At 45.8% G+C, this 16,194-nt stretch overlaps 1 protein-coding gene across 2 annotated transcripts in view; it reads left to right on the forward strand.

Annotated features, from left to right (window-relative positions):
• The window catches only part of LOC148026035 (mediator of RNA polymerase II transcription subunit 7b-like), a 96,852-nt gene that overhangs the window by 58,718 nt on the left and 21,940 nt on the right, over positions 1 to 16,194 (forward strand). For both annotated transcript variants that reach the window (XM_087693283.1, XM_087693282.1), the window contains exon 2: positions 430 to 499. In XM_087693283.1, the coding sequence (XP_087549409.1) occupies positions 430 to 499 (70 nt within the window). The remainder of the gene's footprint in view (positions 1 to 429; positions 500 to 16,194) is intronic.

Raw genomic sequence — 16,194 nt, forward strand, 5'->3', positions numbered from 1 at the left:
ATGAATACATCTAGCCATGTCATTCAAAGTACAATGAATCAATGAAAGTACTTAATTGAAATGAATCAAAGTATAATGAACGATAATGATTAGAATCATCCACATTCATGTGCTAAAATGCACAGAATGTTTTTAAATAGAAAACCCTAGGACCAATTGTACAAAGTATCCTAAGAAAGCCTAGCCCTATCTGTACTCGGTATACTAACTATCTTAACTGTTGCAAGTGACAATTAGAATGGCTAGGTAGCCCTTGCTAAGGGACAGTGTGCCAATGGGTACCCCACGATATGACCAACAATTTCCATTTTCAGTTCTTTGACTCATTGCCTTGAAATAATTGAATGGGTCGATTTTCTTCATTTTTCAAATGGATTAAGAGCATAAGCCATTGATTGAACTCAGTTTATGTGTTTGCTGGTTTTGTAGACAAGTGACTTGCTTCCAAGCTTGGAGGAGCAAGGTTTGCGCCAATTGTATCCAAAAGGTTCAAATGTGGGTATGTTCTCTAATTTGTTGTCAGATTTAATGTTTGGCTACTATTATAGAATGTTTCACACTATCCAAAGTGATTGTGTGTATTGCGAAACAATTACAATGATGAAACATTATGTCTTGCCAAAGATGTTTGGGTTTGTAAATTGCTTGTACACATGTTCTGAAGGGTTATCTCAAATTGCAATCTAGTTTGTGAGTGTAAATTGTCTCTTAGTTCAAAGATTCAAGAGTCTATGTTAACTTCTATCCGTGTTGCTTTTTTGCATATCTCTTGAGCTTATGATTACAAATCCCATATACGTTTTTGATGGGCATGAAGCAATCACTTCCCTATAGTGTGTAGCTAAACAACTTGGGTGGTAAATGTTAAGGTATAATGAAGAAAGAGGCAAAGCAAAGTGTGTATACTAATAACGAGAAGTGATAGGCTATTTGAGCAACGCAAGTATAGCTCCTATTCAACATGGTCATTTTCTTCAAGATTAGACACACATCTCTGAGAATATCCACAAAGGAGGGGGGAGGGGGTGAGACACACATCCCTCAAGAACATCCACAAGGGGTAGGATGGGTGCGGCACTTGTTTGGTGGTGATAGTTGCATTGGTTTGGAGGTGAGGTTATATTTGAGGATGTGGATGCCATTACTAGATTGAAGAGGGTGTGAAGATATGCTCGAGTTTGCATTGATGAAACATAGAAAGTACGACCATGACTGAAACACAAACTTGGTTAGTGACTTACAAAACTCAAAACTCAAAGATAGAAACAAACACAACTAGAGAGAGAGAGAGAGAGAGAGAGAGAGAGAGAGAGAGAGAGAGAGAGAGAGCTCCAAGTGAATGAATGTTGTAAACGAATGTACGAGTGTACAGAATGCTCAAGAGCACAGCTAAAGAGTATTGGAGTGTGATGTCCATTGGAGATAGATCGTGAGTGCTGTAACTACCAATTGGAGATGTCAAAGCGTGGGAATTGCAGAATGCTGATCATCAATGCAATAGGAGACCCATATGACAATAGAGGAAGTGGAGGATGATGCAAGCGGCTGCACTTGTTTCTAAAACATAGGCTGATATAGTCGGCATGTGGAGATCAACATGTTGCCAAGTCTGGAGTTGCAAATGCAAGCTGATCTGGATGTTGATGATGAGGAATTGTAGGCGAAAATTGACAGCTGAAAATATAATAGTGTGAGGTTCCCAGGCAGCCAAGTGATAGCATGGATGGAGAAGCTAGGTGCCAGAAAGAATGGTGATGACCTAATAGTAGTCGCATGGGCTAGACAGCCATTGAGTGGAAGTTCGATGGCTGAAAACTTACAATACTTAGATGCGAGGGGAAAATGTTGAAACTAAGAGTGAAGCTTAGGAAGCAACCCTTGGGTAAGCTCAAAGGATGTGTCATTGCGGGCTCTCCATTGATGGGTGTGATCAAGGTGAGCTAATCGAGGGTCTGGCATAGGCTCTAGACGGGCGACAAGGTCCCAAAGGCTTTGAGAGTCAAGCACTTGCTGCATGAACTTCGACGAAGTCGTGAAATTTGATCCGTTAGAATGAATGTGAGAATTGTACATGATGGTTCCGAAGGTGGGAAGGGATTGACTAGGCCTGGGATGGTGACCGCATGAGCAACCCATGGAGGAGGGATAGGGATGTAAAGATATGCTAGGGTTTTCCCTAACGAAACACAGCATGTACGACCAAGATTGAAAGACAAAGACTAAGCCTGTGACAAGCAAAACTCAAACCCTAAATGCAACATGCAAAACTCGAAACTCAAACATAGAGAGAAGAAACTTTGAAGCGAATGAATGTTTAAATGAATGTTAGAGTGTACAGAATATCCAAGGGTAGAGCAATGGAGTGTCGGAGAGTGACGTCCATCGAAGACGGATCCCAAGTGCTAGGGAATGGCCTAGGGAACAGCAGGGAACGTTCCCCGACCATTTCACCTCCTGCAAGGATCTGGAACGTGTTAAACCGTTCCTACAGGCTGGAACGGCCGTTCCCTATTTCTATGACCCATCCACTTGAGGATGTCGATGATGAGGGAAAGGTGATGGAGTATCATGTGAAGATGGATGGCGGTGTAATTTGCTAGTGGAAACAACTTAGGACCTTTTAGTGGTGCTCTACACAAGGGGATGCATAGAATGCTACATGCTGAAGAATGCCCATGTAGTAGATGGCACTTGGACAATGTCCCTCATGGAGAAATTGTTCACTTGTCCAAGTGTCCTAGTACAAGGATCATGAAATCATGTGATGCATAGGGGAAGGTACAACAAGGAGGAAAGGCCAGTGTTGAAGACAAGTGCAAAAACTTGTAGAATATCAAGAAGGGTAGGAACCCCCTCTCAACTTGGATGTCGATGCCGAAGAAGGAAGAGGAGCTTGATGATGCCGGTCTTCATGTGGTGCCGAGAACCATGTGGAGGAAGATGATAAAGCATCCCTATTTGAAGGGTAAGGATAGAAGACACCACCATGATAGTATCAAGAGAGATGCCACACAATCCGCCGTGGGAGGGGAAACCTCCATGCTGGTAGAAGAGCAAAACTCCAAGGAGATGGAACCATGAAAAGAATGGCGTGCAGCTCTTGTCTCCAGCTTAGGAAGGATTGGCGCAAACTTGCATGTTAGCCTTGCACTGAAATACAAAACCTTTGCAAAAGAGACTAAAATTTGCAAACATAGAGGTGAGATGCTCCAAAAAACAAAATTGAAAATTAAGGAAAGCAAAGCTAAGTGCAAAATGCAATGAGTATGTAAGTATATAGCAAAAGTCTAAAAAGGGAAAGGCTAAGCGTGTGGCCACCCTCCCATATGTCAAGGTGTGAAAGTGGTCCTAGAAGATGCAGTGGATGCATAAAGTGCGATAGGGGAGCTACTAGCAGACCAATCAGCTAACCCTTCAAGAGTAGTGAAAGATATAGGCTGTTGAGGCTGTTTGTGTGCTCCATTGGACTGGCGAGCGGGAGTGGAGGTAATTGCAACAGTCTAATGTGGTTCTCTACATGGAAGACCATGGGCCTTGGTATGACATTTGTCATCCACATGGCTCGATCTCTGGCAGTGTGTGCAAATCCTATTTTTAAAAGAAATTTGCTGCCAAAGGAATCGTGTTTCTTTGGTTCTGTTGGAGAAAGGGGTGTCACTCTTGTTTTGGCTTGTCTTTGCATTGTGAGTTCTTGCCGCAGTTGGCTAAAGACCTATGCTTTCTTCTCAGAGTCTCCAATGATGGAGAAGCTTGATAGGGCATCATAGGATCCCTAGAAGTGTTAGAGATCATAGCCAGGTTGGGCAGGTGTGCAGTGTGCAGTTGGACAGGCAGTCGGACTGCACAGTCGGACTGCCACGTGGCAGTCCGGCCAGTGCAGTCAATCGGCTGCATTTAATGCAGCCGACAGGCTATTTTCTGGCGCCCTGTTTTTTGTCAGATTTTGGCTATAAATAGCCGACATCTCCAGCAGTCTCCCACACTTCTCTGCTCGCAGATTACAGACCCATGACACGCGCAGATTCCGTCTCTGTTCGCAGATTTCAGACAGGAGACAGTGCAGACTGCAGCGGATTTCGAGGTGAACAGTAGGTTGCATCGTCGAGGTGGAGACACGCAGTCCAGCGCACTGCGCCCGTGTATATATCTGTATATCTTTGTATTCAGCACACTTTATACAGCAGATTTTCATCTTCCACTGTCTCTTTCTCTCTCTTCTCTCTCTGCGTTCTCTCTCTCTCAATCCTCCGCTTCTGCACCGCTGCACTCTGACATGGTATCGGAGCAGTGTAGAAGGGCCGACCGAGCGCAGAATCAACCTGAAGAGGAGTTTCCATTGCGACACAAATTTGCGTTTTTTGCGTTTGAGGGCAGGCAGGAGGGCTGCGCCTTGAAACAAGGCTGAAGCAAGTGTGGGCGCACAGGAAAGGAGTCCAGGTGGTGGATTTGCTGCTGTTTACTGCTGTTTGACACAGAGGAAGTTTGAGTTTTCAGCCTACAAGTGCAGGTTTTGCTTTTTCATCGCCTCCGGCGGGTGAAGAAGGTTCAGGACGCGGAAGAGCCTTAGCAAGCTGAGTTTTCCTAGTCAACAGAGGGGGCTGCTTTTGCGTTTGTGAAGGCATTACAGGTGAAGATGTCTACAGAGATTGACTTGGAGTTCCAGTCGATTATGGACTGGAAGGTGCCTGTCTTACCGGCTCTTCCTGCAGATCAGAAGCTCGACGGCGACAACTACGGCATTTGGCGTGTCATGATGTTGGCCATCCTTGAGTCCTATGATTTGGCGGAGCTGGTACAGGAGGAGATCGACCGGCCCTCGGTAAGAGATGAGTCCAAACTCTCTTCCGATGCTCGTGCGGAGTTGGCCAAGGCTCAGTCTCATTGGAACAAACTGAATGCCAAGATTCGTTCCTTTCTCTTTCTATCATGTAGTACAGCCGTGATCGCTCACATCGAGCACTTGACGGTGGCTCAGGAGATATGGCTCGAGCTTGATCAAATGTACAATCGGATGACCCTTATGAAGCGGATTTCTTTGGAGGTACAGATGCGGACCTTGTCCGTAAACAAGTCTTCTTCGCTGCGGGAGCACATTAACAAGCTAAGGCAGCTTCAGATTCAGGTTCAGAATGCGGGGAAGCCGATTTTCTCGGAAGGCTTGGCGATCACACTATTGTCTCAGTTGTCGCTACGATTCGGTACATTTTACTCTGTCCTTATTGCTTTGGGGCGAGAGTCTACTCTTCGGTGGGAAGAGTTGGTTCCTATGGTCTTGGACCAAGAGGAACAGTTAAAGGGACAGAATGCTTCCAAGTCGGAGGCGCTGACAGGTCAAGCCTCTCAGAAGAAGGGGAAGGACCAAAAGAAGAAGAAGGGGGATAACAAGTCCAAGAAGGACAAGGACAAAGAATCCACATGCCATATTTATGGAAAGACTGGCCATTGGAAGAAGGATTACCCTGAGAAAGACAAGAAGGACACCAACAAGAAGGACACCAACAAGAAGGACACTAAGGATTCTGGAGTGGTGGCTGCACCCTCATCAGCTGTATTTCTTCATCTAGCTGTCATTGAGGACGCTTCACCGAATGCTTCTGGTGCTGCGATGACGGCTCCCCAGGCTTGAGAGTGGATCGTTGATAGTGGTGTCTCCCGGCACATGACTACTTCCTCAGATGGTGTTGCCCAGTTGCAACCTTCGCGTGGGCAGATTCTCATTGGAGATAGCTCTTCAGTATCTATTGCAGATCGGGGTAAGATGCAGCTTATTCCAGATGGACGAGGTGGTACCCATACCTCAGAGGTTTTGCATGTACTAGGCTTAGGGTACCATCTCCTATCAGTTCATAAGATTTGCTCCCTTGGCCTTTTGGTGGAGTTTTACAGTACTACGGTGCGAGTCCTTGATCGTGGATCGAGGAAGGTTCTATCATCTGGATATGAGGAGAACGGCATTTATAAATTGAAGTCTTCCACCGTTCTCTCTACTCTTCTTCTTACCTCTCAATCACAGTCAGAGTTATGGCATGCTCGGTTTGGTCACCTCAACTATGATTATCTTCGGAGGGCGTCACGTGGACAGCTTGTTTGAGGGTTGCCGGATATAGTGGTGAGCCAGCAGCCATGTGTCTCCTGCATTCGGGGGAAGCAGCAGAGGGATGCCATCCCCCACATAGATTCGCGGCGGTCTACTTCACCGATGGAGCTTGTATCTATGGATCTATGTGGCCCTATGAGGAATGAGTCCTTGCCTGGGAGCTCGTACTTCATACTGATCGTAGATAACTACAGCAGGATGACATGGGCCTATTTTTTGGCATTAAAGTCAGAAGCTTTCTCACACTTCAAGGATTGGCTTCTCTTTGAGGAGAACCGATCGGGCCGGAAGTTGAAGGCCTTGCGATCCGACAAGGGCGGTGAATTTGTTTCTAATGAGTTTGCTCGGTTTTGTGCAGATAAAGGAATTCACCAGGAGTTTGCCAATACCAACACTCCTCAAGAAAATGGCGTTTTTGAACGGAAGAACCGCAGTGTAATCGAGATGGCGCGCACCATGATGGAGCATCGACAGGCCCCTCAGGTTCTGTGGGCCGAGGCTGTAGCTACTGTAGTCCACATCCTTAATCGATCCCCTACTTCGGCCGTGGAAGGGATGACCCCGTTTGAGGCTTACTTTGGGACGAAGCCAGATGTTTCTTACTTTAGGGTCTTTGGGTGTGATGCCTATGTTCACATTTCCAAGGCTCATCGTGATAAATTTGAAGGAGCTTCCCAAAGACAGGTATTTGTTGGCTACAGCTCCTAGTCCCAAGGCTATCGATTGTATGATCCCGTCAAGCGGGATGTGTACACTAGCCGCGATGTGCGGTTTGTGGAGGTTCCGACCATATCAACGGGTGAGGAGCATCCTATTCTTGGAGATCCAGGGGAGAGTTGGGCTCCTGCTACAGTTTCATTGGAGCCCGTGCCTTTTGATTATGATTCTGTTTCTGACACAGAGTCTACTGTTCCACCGGTCACCCTGGAGGAGTTACCACCGGTGGATATTCCAGAGTCTTCTGCTGATGGAAAGCGACGAGGGGAGGTTCGGCCTCCTCCTCGATGGACCCGTGACACACTCCGTGATTCAGGGATCGCGGGGGTTCCTGAGGAGTGGGGACCACAGGATGGTCCGCGGCGGTCACGGCGGCACCAGGCACATTCTATGGTGCTTGTTTGCTCTAACTATTGTTTGATGACCCGTGTTATGCAAGATCGAGAGCCCACCTCAGTGAAGGAGGCTTTACAGTCCACACCATGGAAGAAAGCTATGGAAGCCGAGTTGGAGGCTATTGGGAGGAATGACACTTGGTCACTCGTGTCCCGCCCCCCGAATAAAAAGGTGATTGGTGTCAAGTGGGTCTTCAAGACCAAATACCTTAGCGATGGTTCTTTGGATAAGCATAAGGCTCGCCTTGTTGCTAAAGGTTTTGCACAGCGCCCAGGGATTGACTGTCATGATACTTTTGCCCCCACAGCTCGTATGGCGACCATTAGAGCTGTTCTTGCCTTGGCTGGCCATAGGAGATGGCTTGTTTACCAGTTGGATGTGAAGTCGGCCTTCCTCAATGGTGATTTGAAGGAGGAGATCTATGTTGAGCAGCCTCCTGGCTTTGGATCCTCAGATGGGAAAGTCTACAGGTTGAAGAAGGCCTTGTATTGCCTCAAGCAGGCTCCGTGTGCATGGAACGAGAAGATTGATTCGTTCCTCCAGTCTCAGTTGGGATATCGGCGTTCCAAGGCCGATCCGCAGCTTTATGTTCACACTTCCAAGGATGGTTGTGTGCTTTTTGTCTTATATGTTGATGATTTGATTGTCACAGGTGATGATGCATAGCAGGTCCAAGAGACGAAGTCAGCTTTACATCGGACGTTCGAGATGACGGACTTGGGTCTACTCTATTTCTTTTTGGGCCATGAGATTTATCAGTCTCAGAGGGGGATCTTCATCTCTCAACATAGATATATACAGGAGCTCTTGGTGTCTTTTGAGATGGAGGATTGTTAGGCCCTTTCTACTCCTATGGATCCAAACTGGAAGGCCACTTTCCATTCAGCTTTTCCCATGGCGGATGCTTCCTGCTATCGTCAGTTGATTGGGTCCTTGATTTGGCTTCTCAACACTAGGGTTGATCTTTGTTTTGCTATTGGGCTCTTGGCAGGATTCATGAGTGAACCTAAGACGGTGCATTGGCAGGCTGCTCAGAGGATACTTCGGTATTTGAGGGGGACGTCTGATTTAGGGATTCATTACCCCGCAGGGACAGATGGTTCAGATCTTGTACTTGCAGGTTGGAGCGACTCGGATTGGGCCGGTGATGTGGACCACAGGCGGTCTACTACAGGTTACTGTTTTACCTTGGGTGTAGGTGTTATCTCATGGAGTAGCAAGAAGCAGTCCAGGGTAGCCCTTTCGTTTACTGAGGCGGAGTATCAGGCCGCGTCTTCCACCACATGTGAGGCTGTGTGGCTTCGGCGATTATTGGAGGAGCTTGGGTGCCCCCAGACTCGTCCTACTTTGCTGTAATGTGACAATGAGAGTTGCATTGCCTTGGCACGGAACCCTGTTTTTCATGCCCGGATGAAGCACATAGAGATCCAGTACCACTTCATCAGAGAGAAGCTTCTAGATGCGACCATCATTGTGGAGTACTGCAAGACGGAGGACAATCTTGCGGATTTGTTTACGAAGGCACTTCCCCAGGCTCTACTTCGGAGACATTCCAGATCCCTCAGGCTTCTGCCCTGCCCCGGCTCTGAGAAGGGGTGTTAGAGATCATAGCCAGGCTAGGCAGGTGTGCAGTGTGCAGTCGGACTGGCAGTCGGACTGCCACGTGGTTGTCCGACCAGTGCAGTCAGTGCAGCCGACAGGCTATTTTCTGGCGCCCTGTTATTTGTCAGATTCTGGCTATAAATAGCCGACATCTCCAGCAGTCTCCCACACTTCTCTGCTCACAGATTACAGACCGGTGACACGCGCAGATTCCGTCTCTGTTCGCAGATTTCAGATAGGAGACAGTGGAGACTGCAGCGGACTTCGAGGTGAACAGCAGGTTGCATCGTCGAGGTGGAGATACGCAGTCCAGCGCACTGCGCCCGTGTATATATCTATATATCTTTGTATTCAGCACACTTTATACAGCAGATCTTCATTTTCCTGTCAGAAGTGGAGCAGCGGTGGAAGCATAAACATGTGCTGAAATAAACTACTGAAACACAAGACAAAAAGAGAAAAGAAAAGAACACGATACAGATGAGAACTCAGATGTATGCATGGGAAATGAAATCCATATATCTGAACACGAGACAGTCGCATACAACAGTGAGTCACTGGCTGCATGGGCATTGGCACTGGCTCCTCTCTCCACAGAGTCTGCAGATGGTGAAGATGATGATGATCGAGGAGGAGCCACTGAGTATATATAGACTGAAAAAGTGGGGAGCAATAATGCTGGTCGGACAGCATTAAAGCTAGCCGACTGGTGCATAAAATGCTCCACTGGCATAAAATGCCACACCAGAAAAATACCTAAAATACCTAATAAAAATGCCCAGTCCAGATCAAGCTCAGACTCACACATGAGCTGACAAATACTCTGCTAACACCCTCAGATCATGAGTGATCTGATACAATACAATAGTACAATGAAAAGAGATCAGAAACTATACAACATAGAACCACCAAGTAGAACCATGGATACCCAAGCAGTGGGTGATCAAGCCACCACCAAGGTGCCTCGGAGAGAACCTGATGTCGATCGTACCAAACACCTGAAAATAGAGAAGATCATAGCATGTCTCTGTGTCCATCATCAATGTCTCGCAGTAGCATACAAGACCATCCTGTCAAAAATGCCTCTGAACATAGGTGACCATGGATTCCCCGCCTTCGGCCAGACCGCCAAAGTGTCCCCTCATGTGAGCTCCAGACGAAAGCCTCCCGCTTTCTGTTAGATAACCAGCTTAGCATGAACCTGGATGTCAATCCCAGCTCCAGGATTTGATTCCGCCAGACTGAAGTCGATGCGTCAGGGACGTCCCTCTCTGGAACCTGTGCACCTGTATAAAAGTATAGATGAGGCGCGGCTGCCCCATCTGAACACCCGCTCACATTCCCTCTCTGGTACAAGAGAGTCGTGAGGGATGACCTCATCACCACCACTAGAAAGCAGCCGAGGAAGGGGCCACCAAGCCCTTCCCGCAATCCAAAGAAGAGGATCCCTTCCGCGCCCTGGACTTCACCTTGGTTGGAGGATCGGAGTCGGAGTCTGATGAAGGAGAGGACTCATCGGTAGAGTCAGCATCCCGCTTCGTCTTCTGCTCCTTCTTCGTGGAAGCCGCTAACTTCTTGCAGTCCTTCCGGAAATGTTCCTTCTTGCCACAGTGGTAACACTGGGCCTTCGACTTCGTCTTCCCGTTACCCCTCTCTGAAGCTACATAAGCCTCACCTCCATAATGTGCCGGAAGCCGCCCCTGTAATCTCAAGGATGCCTCATGCTCAAGAAGCATCGAGGTCATATGTGTAAAACTGACAGGAGTCGATGATGTCTGCGCCCGCAAAGCATTGGCCACTCCATCAAACTCCGGGGGGAGCTTGTAGAGGACCGTCCCGACAAGATGCACCTCGGAAAGAGCAGATTGCATGTGCCGAAGCTGGTCCTGTACCTGCGTAACACGAAGAAGAAAAGACTGAATAGTATCTTTCGGCTCAAGCTTCATCTGCTGGAGCTGGCCATAAAGTGTGACGGCCCGCATGGTGGAAGGTGCCTTGTACATCTGCTGCAACTTTTGCCATACTTCAGGAGATGTCCTATAGGAGGTAACCGCCGGTAAGACCGCTTTAGAAATACACTGAAGCAACGCCGAGTAAGCACGGGCATCATTCGAGTCCCATGTGAGCACCGCTTCCTCATGGTTGTCCTCATCAAAATCTTCAGGAAGAGGAGAAGGACGGAGAGGTCGAGCAATAGCTCCACAGATGATGTACCATAGCCGCTTCTGCACAAACCAAGCTTTCATGACAGCACTCCATGTGAGATAATCAGGTCCATGTAACTTATCATCAGTGGAAGTGCACGGAGGAGCCATATGGAGAGGATAAGAAGAGAAGTAGAGAAGAGATGGAATTGAGAGAGGAAACACAGCCAAAACACAAGCACAGACTGCAGAAAATGAGAGTTCACATGCAATATAACCCAAAATCTGATCAATAGAAGACAAAATCTGTTGCAGAAAGTCAAAAAATCAGTCAAAAACTGCCAAAAACAGAGAAAACGGCCTGAAGTAACAGTCACCCAGCCACGAGAGACGCTGAATCAGCAAAACGCAGGCTGTAAATTGGAGAAAAGCAGGTAGAAAACTGTTGCTAGCAGCTGCTGATGAAAAACGCAGGCAGCAGAGGGTGCGTAGGCAGCAGGCGATGGCAAAACTGTAAAAAACGCAGGCTGAAAACAGCCCCAAAACAGGTCGCCTGGCTGCGACAACAGTCGTCTGATCAGCAGGGGTACAAAATAGTCCTGAAATCAGTAAGAAAACACAGCAGAAACACAAATCCTGAAAACTGATACCATGTCAGAAGTGGAGTAGCGGTGGAAGCATAAACATGTGTTGAAATAAACTACTGAAACACAAGACAAAAAGAGAAAAGAAAAGAACACGATACAGATGAGAACTCAGATGTATGCACGGGAAATGGAATCCATATATCTGAACACGAGACAGTCGCATACAACAGTGAGTCACTGGCTGCGTGGGCACTGGCATTGGCTTCTCTCTCCACAGAGTCTGCAGATGGTGAAGATGATGATGATCGAGGAGGAGCCACTGAGTATATATAGACTGAAAAAGTGGGGAGCAATAATGTTGGTCAGACAGCATTAAAGCTGGCCGACTGGTGCATAAAATGCTCCACTGGCATAAAATGCCACACCAGAAAAATACCTAAAATACCTAATAAAAATGCCCAGCCCAGATCAAGCTCAGACTCACACATGAGCTGATAAATACTCTGCTAACACTTCCACTGTCTCTTTCTCTCTTCTCTCTCTGCGTTCTCTCTCTCTCAGTCCTACGCTTCCGGACCGCTGCACTCTGACAAGAAGAAGGTGCTTGAGACATTATGAACTAGAATTGAGTCACGTGTGAGTCTCGCACAAAGACTAGCCTCCACAATCATCGTAGGATACACTATAGAAGAGCACCAGCTCTGATATCTTGTGTAGATATGCTAGGTTTTCCATCGGGGAAATACAACATGTATGACCAAGGTTGAAACACAAAGACTAAGACAGTGACAAGTAAAACTCAAATCCTAAATGTGAAACACCAAACTAAAAACTCAAACATAGAGACAAACAAAGAGAGCAGAAACTTTGAGGTGAATGAATGCTATAAATGAATGTAAGAGTCTATAGAATGCCCAAGGTCATAGCAATGGAGTGTTGGAGAGTGACATCCACTGAAGACGGATCCTAAGTGCTTTGGTCACTAGTCGGAGTGCGGAAGATGAGAAACATCCAAAAAAGAGTGTCTCCTTCTCCATACATGATCGTGTAGGATTGAGTTCCATGTAGATAGTGCAGAGTGCGCAAAGCGGCTTACCAATGAGCTTGAGTGGGAGTCTTCATGAAAGAAGATGACAAAGCGTCCACAAAAGAGATGTCCAACCAAGTGTGGATGATCTAGATCAAAGAGCCAACAAGGCACCAATAATGGGTGGCATCGCTAAGGGAATCTCCTATTGCCATAAGCTTGGACTGTGGGTCCATAGGGCAAGAAATAGGTTGGCACACAGCTATACCAAACTCTGAAAGAAGCTCGATGATATATCTGTGCTGGGAAATAAAAATGCCCTATGCCATCTGATAGATCTTCAATCTAAGGAAGTAATATAGGGTCCCAAGATCTGTCATGTCGAACTCCTAGCACAATATCTGTTGATTCTGATCAACCTTCTATGTGTCACTCCTTGTGATAATGAGTTCATCAGCATAGAAGATGACCAAGATGCACTTGTCCTCTGCAATCTTGTAATAAAGGTTGGGGTCATGATTAGATTGATGGAAGCCACTATCCAAGAAGAATCAATCAATCCACTCTACCAAGCCCTAGGAGCTTTGTTTGAGGCCATAGAGGGCCTTCCACAACCTCTAAACATGGTTCTCCTTCCCTTGCATAAGAAACCCACCAGGAGGTGGTGAGACATAAATCTCCTCCTCCAAGACGCCATTCAGAAAGGCCGACTTCATGTCCATCTAATAAATTGGCCAATGGTAATGGATGGCTAAAGCCAAGATAGCTCGAATAGCAAATATTTGAGCTGTCGGTGCAAAGGTCTCAAAGTAATCCAAACTTGCCTGTTGATCACTAGAGTGTTAGGGAACTGAGACTATAGCTATGGATGATGCCTGATGATGTGGGCGGCAGTAGAAAGGTGCAAACATAGCAGGAGGAGAGCTGCGAGGGGATTTAAGGTCACCAGCCGCCGCTGCCACGTAGGGTGGTGGCCAAATGCAAGTACACGAGAACAATTTGATGATCCAACTGCTCGTGTGCAAGGACAGGGGGTTCAAATGGAGTTGCTGACTCAAGCACTCACTGAAATAAAATCCCAATTAGCCTTATTATTAGAAAGGGATAAAGATAAGGTAGAGACCTCAGATATTCCATCTTCATCGAAAGATCTAGATGTGACTATGTGAGACCCTAGGGAACCCCACCAAAAGTTGAGGGATAACCCAATGTTAATAGATATGAAACCCCCTCAGTTTCATGGGGAGGAAAAAATGGCTCAAAAATCACTCTTTTTGTCATATCTTGGGCATTCGGAACCCGATTCAAGCAAGGTAAGAGTCTAAGTTGGGGTTTTGGCATGCTTCGGATGCGATGGTGATATCGGATTTGCCAAATTCTAATGACAAAATATTTTGCAAGGGATTTCAAGTCTGAGACAACATGTATTTGTATGCCTATGGCTTATGTGATGCTTACATAAATAAAGATACTATTTTTAATTTTCTCCAAAAATCATGACTCTAACCCTCTTTCCAGCTATAACTAAATCATGACTCTAACCCTCTTTCCATGCACTCTAACTAAATCATGTGGCCCGAAGATAGGTTGCCACATAGAAGTTGACATACAACACCTGTGTTGTACATCCTTGTGCAGGGCCTCTAAAGATTTATACTTTTCATGCCCCCCTTTAATTCCAAGGTCTGTACTACATGAATTTGTTTCTCTTTTCCCTTGCCCTTGTTCTTATCCTTTCCTTTATCTTCCCCCTTTTTCCTTTGAGGGCAATTCCACGCAGCATGGTTAGGAGATAGGCAGTTGAAACACAACCTTTCTTTTTTGACCTTATCAAAGTCATCTTGACTTAACTTTGGCCTTACATATTGTTTCTTTTCAAAGGGTTGTTTCTTACCCTTAAGGCCTGATTCAAGAGCCCCCCTTTCAAGCTTAAGCTATTAAGCTTAAAACATTAAGCCTTAATCAAGTTAGACAAGACAAGCAAGTCAGCAACTCCAGGTCCTGCACTCCAGAAATCAAGTTCTGCAAGTCAACTGTGATCAAGTCCTGCAAGTTCACTAAGTCCAGAGCCTAGAACAGTTGGTCCAAGAGAAATCAGAAATCCTGACTGAAGCCACCATAGGCTCAGCATTGTTAGATTTGCCTATAAATTTTGAGGCTTTAAATTCCCACAAGAGGTTGTCTTATGTGTATGTGATACGAGGTATTATACCTATATGTTATGGGATCTCCCTCTGGGGAGGAAGGGAAGGTAAACACTGGACTATGTCCTATTACAAACGAAAAATCGATATTAGAGTTTAGTGTAGTGTGAGCCCTAGACGTACCTGGTCCCGAGGCCGTGTGGGGTGTCTTGTGTGTCTTAAAGGTTCGGCTAGTGCTAGAGAGCCAATGTCGGGCCCATTTTAGGTCTCGACACTCATGACAAGTTATGACTTGAAGTCCTATGAACCTCCATAACTAGAAGGGGAAGAAGGGGGGGAGGGGGAGGGAGGGGGTTTAGTTTTTATTTAATAATGGGGAGAGGGTATAAGGCCTACAGAATGTGGGTGGGGGGAGGTATTTTATAATATATGCATACTTGTAGTTAATGTGACCCTCTTTCTCTCCCTAACCCTTCTACTAGGGCCGTATCAGTGAGACTAGTGAGTGCACTTGGACACGTATTATCTTCATTGATCAATACAAATTTAATTGCCTCTTCAAGCGTCTTAGGAGAACTCCTTTTTACTTCCTTTTTACAGGCTTTATCTAGTCCCCTTATGAATCCTCTTGTCTTTTGAAATTCATCTATTCCTTCCAATTTGAGGATTATCTCACGATACTCCTCGAGATATGTCAGCAAAGATTTTTCCTTTTGTCTGACCACAACTTCATAAATTATGCACTTGTCAAAAAGTTGAAACTTCCCCAACAAAAGAGTGAGCATCAATATGTTGTTCGTATGATGCAAGGTCAGGATAATGGGGATTGGAACCATCCTTAAAGCATAGTTATCATCATAATACACTGGAATTTGAAAGGAATGGTAAGACTTTTGTGATTCAAGGTGAACATGAAGTATCTGATAACCCTTTGATGTGTTCCCTTAAAGTTCAAAAGCTGATAAAGAAGGAAGCTTGTGAGGTATATATGTTATGGTCCCTTCCTGTACAGAACACTTTTACTTTTTGTAATATAAAGCAACAATTTTCTTATGTTTGTGAGTTAAATGTAAATAATGAATTAAGTGGTTTGTTAGATGAATTCAAAGATGTGTTTCCTTTTGATTTACCAAGTGGCCTTCCACCAGATAGGGGTGATGTAAATCACCCAATTGACATAGATAGGGATACACACCCTCTTTCTAAACCACCTTATAAGCTAAGTGAAACACGGCGCCAAGAATTCGAAAGATAAAGTAAGGATTATCTTGATAAAGGGTTTATACAACCTAGCAATTCACCTTGGGCTTCGCCAAATTTATTGGTAAAGAAAAAAGATGGTTCTATGCGACTTTGTGTTGATTATAGAGTACTTAATAAGATAACGGTGAAGAATAAGTTTCCTATACCCAGAATGGAAGATCTTTGATCAATTACAAGGGGCAAAATTCTTCACAAAGATTGACTTAAGATTAGGCTA

Source organism: Lygodium microphyllum, chromosome 14 (genome assembly GCF_053477565.2).
Source record: "Lygodium microphyllum isolate KBCC chromosome 14, Lygodium_microphyllum_v1.1.10, whole genome shotgun sequence".
Lineage (NCBI taxonomy): Eukaryota > Viridiplantae > Streptophyta > Polypodiopsida > Schizaeales > Lygodiaceae > Lygodium > Lygodium microphyllum.